The following is a 4,044-nucleotide window of genomic DNA, read 5'->3' as shown; positions in this document are numbered from 1 at the left end:
TTATGCGGCGTCGTTTCACTCAAGCTAATCGCAATTCGTTTTGGTAGGGTTTAAGCGACCTTCCTCATGGCCCTCCGATCCATTCACCTAAAACCCTGAACCAGAAATGGCTTCCTTGTGCCGATCAGCGATAACGGCGGGTTCGAGGTCCGTAGCCGCTCGCTCTAAAACCATAACCCAAATATCCCTAAGCCCCAAGCCCATTGCCCCTCCTGCCTTTTCTCCAACAACCAGAGCCATCCCTCGCGCTTCAAGGTCCAAGCTTTTCTAAGACCCGCGCTTATCTGACACTCTCATAATTCGTATTCATGTTATTTTTGCTTGTTTTAGGATTGCTTTGGTGTTGGGGAGCGTGGAATCGATGATGCCACTTCACAGCGCCATTGCTTCTGCTCGGCTCAAATCCAGCATCGCCGTCGATTCCTCCTGCTGGAGCTGGCTCTCTCAAGGTACTTCATTTAGTTATGTATCATATGCCATGGATGTTAGGGAATAAGTTGTGGGTAATGAGTTTTAATCATCATTTGCAAAGTGGGCTGTGTGTGAATTGTGTATTTATTGGTGTGGTGCTCTACTCTTTGAGCTATGTTAAGGCTCGTTTTGTGCTTCTTGTTATGATTCTGGGAAGGTATAATCGTTCATTAATGTTTAATCTTAAATGGGTGGCTTGGTACAAGTTACTCTATACTCCGGGCAGCCGGCCGGGATGGTTGCCTCTTGATTGGTGCAATTATGTGTATTCTGACCTGTTGTTGTACTTCATGGTATAGGACTTGCAATACCATTGTGACAGGGGCTTGCTGGATCTTTGTGGGACAATAAATGCTAGTGTTTATTTCTTACTCACTCTGTGGAAGGAAGAAGAAATCCTCAAATGTTAATTTGTTGGTATTTGTATTGTTCAGCAAATGCAAACTTGCTTAACCAGCTTACTAAATTCAGTTATCTTTGTTTTTTTTTTTTTTTTTTCAAGAGAATGGATTATGTGGATGTATCAGTAGTTGGCACGGGTTGTATTTGGATCTTAGAGCAATAACATCCTTTCAATTCACTGTTTAATACTGTGTGTTTGACAGGATTAGTGATTATTTAAGGTTCTTCTTTTGAGTGTGTGTTTTTTTTTTTTTTCTCAGAAGGCTTCAGATGCAGTCGCAGTTACTAGGTTTTCCAATATTAGTTTCCATTGAACATGGATTAAAAAAGTTAGAAACTGTTTATGGTGGAGATGGTGAATGACTAGCAGACATGAGATTTAATTTCTTGTATGTGTAGTAAACAATTTAAGATCTCAAATGTATTCTGAACTTCGGTAGTGCCTAGAGTCATGGTCAAAGAATATTTAGAGAGAGAATAAAAAGATAGAGCAGTAAAATAACATGAAATTTGATACCTTACTTCTATTTAACGAAACCCATAAGGTTTGGTTGCGCTATGACACTCTTAACCAATATAGGAGATCTATTAGTGATGGCAGTGGGGCGGTGTCGGCAGTGGGTCATAGAGGCTGAAAATGGTGATGATGGTAGTTATGGCAGTACTGGTAGCAGTGACCATGACAAATGACAATGATGGTGGTGTTGTCGGTGAAGGGTAATGGTGATGGTATGAGAATGATAAAATTGGTAGAATATGTATAATGACACTTTCTCAATGTAATCTGAAATTGGGATTTGGGTGCTCAAAATCCCAAGTTTAAATTCCTTAGAATTTTTTAAACAACTCTCTTGTTAACCCAAGTAAGGGAAATTAAGATTAAATTTTACTTAATTACAACTTACATAAAACTCACCTTAAAACCCCCCACCCAAATCCAGAATTAGTTATTTTGGTTCTCTAACCAAAATAATATGATTAATTCTTCTTCTCATTTCCCTCTCAAGACATGACTGATTTCTTTAATGTGGTGCCTTTCTTCATAAACATGTTTTGTTCTTTGTGTCTACTCAACAAAGTTCTCTGTCTCTCTCTGTCTCTCTCTATGTTTTCTTCACCTACTGATTGTCTCTCATATTTTTTTCAATGGCGTTTCCTAGAATTTGCAGTTCCTCGGTGACAGACTAAAGGCTTCAGTCATTTCAACTCTAACTGGCTTGCGTTTAGGTGGTTTTTGTACGGTGTAAGCCATCATTTGGCCAAGAACACAATTCTCCATATTTTGACATTTTATTCTTTGCTTCTGTAAGGTTAAGAAGAAGTTATATGTTATTAATATATAGGTATTAAACATTTTAATGTGTGCTGAAGCTTTTTTCCCCCATTTGTCTTGAAAATGCTGGGTGTGATGCTCAAGGAAAAAAATATAGGCTGTTGATGATTTTAGACGAATGGAGAGGGTGGGAGAGGAAATGAATGTGCGCAAGTAGGGAATGAGGAGAGTGTGCGTACGTGATTATGGGATGTGTGTTCCTTTTAATGGGAGGCTCCTTGGAGATGGTCCCTTGAATGCTTGTCGTGTGGTAGACTCGTAAGTTTGTAACTATATGATTATTGCCAGGTAGTGGGGGTGACAAAGTGGCCTGTGGTAATTATTTATATGTACACCATAGGCAAATGACAAGAAATATAACCAGGAAGTCCTTTTTTTTCCTTACTAATCTTTACATTTAGAAACATTAGGATCTTTGTTTCTGGTTAGAGGTATACTTGAAGCACAGAAAGCTGTGACTTTCGTTGTCTCCAAAGGAATTAATGAGCATTAACTTGAACCTTTGATGTGACTGCTGTGTCCTTGTTTCTGCATTTGGTTAGACACTGAACCCAGGCTTCGTATCCAACAAATTTTAGTTAACGCACTTTGAGGAACTGTTTTCAGTTGGGACATTCCTAGGCTTTTGGCATGCCCCTTTCAAGCTGATTTGCTTTGTGTAGGAAATGTGCATTAAAAAAAAAAAGTTTTGCGTTATAGAGGGTATATAGATTTTTAGGAATAACATGTGTGTTTTAGGACTTTATTTCTCAAGTGTCCTCTGCTAGTTCCCTACTTGACTGTTGGTGTTTTCTGTAGAAGAGGACATATACGGTTCTGGCAACCAGCTTTTTGCCACATATTAAATCGTTGTATACCATGATATGCGTCTCTATGAACTTTGTAACCCCTTTCAATGTGTCAGCAATTGAATGTGAAGTTAATTGTGTCGTCCACGTCAGAGCGCAGATATGAGTTGCTTGGCTCACTTCCTTATTTGCCAGGGTGTTTGTGGCACAAGAATTAGATAGCATGCTACATTAATCAAATGTGGATCTCACCATTGTCGTAGTTTATGTCAAAACCTTTCACTTTCTTGTTGTCAATTGCATAACCATTGTCATCGTTATGTCAAAAACCTTTACTCCAATTATCGATAGAGTAATGTTATTTTAATAGACTATTATATGATTCCCGTACAACTTGATGATATTATAGTGAAAAAAAAAAAAAAAAATCAAATGCTAATTTTCACTGTCACGTCATCTCATATGTATAACAGTCGTATAACAGTCTACTAAATAGCATTACTTTTATCGATAAGGTAATTTGAAATAATTGTTGGTAGGATGATGATATTGGTACGGGATCTAGGACTTTCTTTATGATTTTTGTGATCTTAGCCTTCTTTCCCATCTATTCCCAAGTGATTCCACCCTACTTGAGTAAGAACCAAAGAAGAAGCAGGTTCACCTCTTCTTTTATGAACAATGTGTTTTTAGAGCATATAATGACATGTCAACTGAAAGGTGGAGTAATGTTTGAGCCTTTTGGAAGTGGGGTTCCCAGTCTGGGTCCTTGAGGGTGTTTCTCAATGAAGACTGCATGTTTAGAGGAAAGTCTCTGTAGAAAGGCTTTGATGGAAAGTCCAATGGCAGCAGGCCATTGCTTTCTACTCTTCTTTGGTTCTGTAACAGTAGGGGCTGTGTGGTGCAGAAGGAAACTAGATCTGAAAGGTTCCATTTTAGGCTAACAGGTTGGTTTTTTTGGTGCAAAGCTGCTGAAAAGGTGTTCTTCGTTATGTTTATGGTTTCTGGGGCCTGTGATTTAACCGTCCACCTAATAGATAGATAGATAGG

General features: G+C 38.6%; 1 protein-coding gene across 2 annotated transcripts; it reads left to right on the top strand.

Annotated features, from left to right (window-relative positions):
* Positions 1–2,205, top strand: LOC132166906 (protein NONRESPONDING TO OXYLIPINS 2, mitochondrial-like). 2 transcript variants are annotated; one of them, XM_059577763.1, is made up of 3 exons: positions 1–255; positions 331–449; positions 2,034–2,205. In XM_059577763.1, exons 1-3 carry the CDS (start codon positions 107–109, stop codon positions 2,051–2,053), a joined length of 288 nt encoding a protein of 95 aa, XP_059433746.1. In that variant the 5' UTR covers positions 1–106; the 3' UTR covers positions 2,054–2,205. The 2 variants fall into 2 exon arrangements, with proteins under 2 accessions (XP_059433746.1, XP_059433745.1); XM_059577762.1 differs by lacking the exon at positions 2,034–2,205 and adding an exon at positions 771–1,053 and having other exon boundaries at positions 3–255.
* The last annotated feature ends 1,839 nt before the right edge of the window (positions 2,206–4,044 follow it).

Source organism: Corylus avellana, chromosome ca1 (assembly GCF_901000735.1).
Source record: "Corylus avellana chromosome ca1, CavTom2PMs-1.0".
Classification (NCBI taxonomy): Eukaryota; Viridiplantae; Streptophyta; class Magnoliopsida; order Fagales; family Betulaceae; genus Corylus; species Corylus avellana.
Note: the sequence above shows the minus strand (reverse complement) of the source record. Positions and strands in the feature narration are given on the sequence as shown.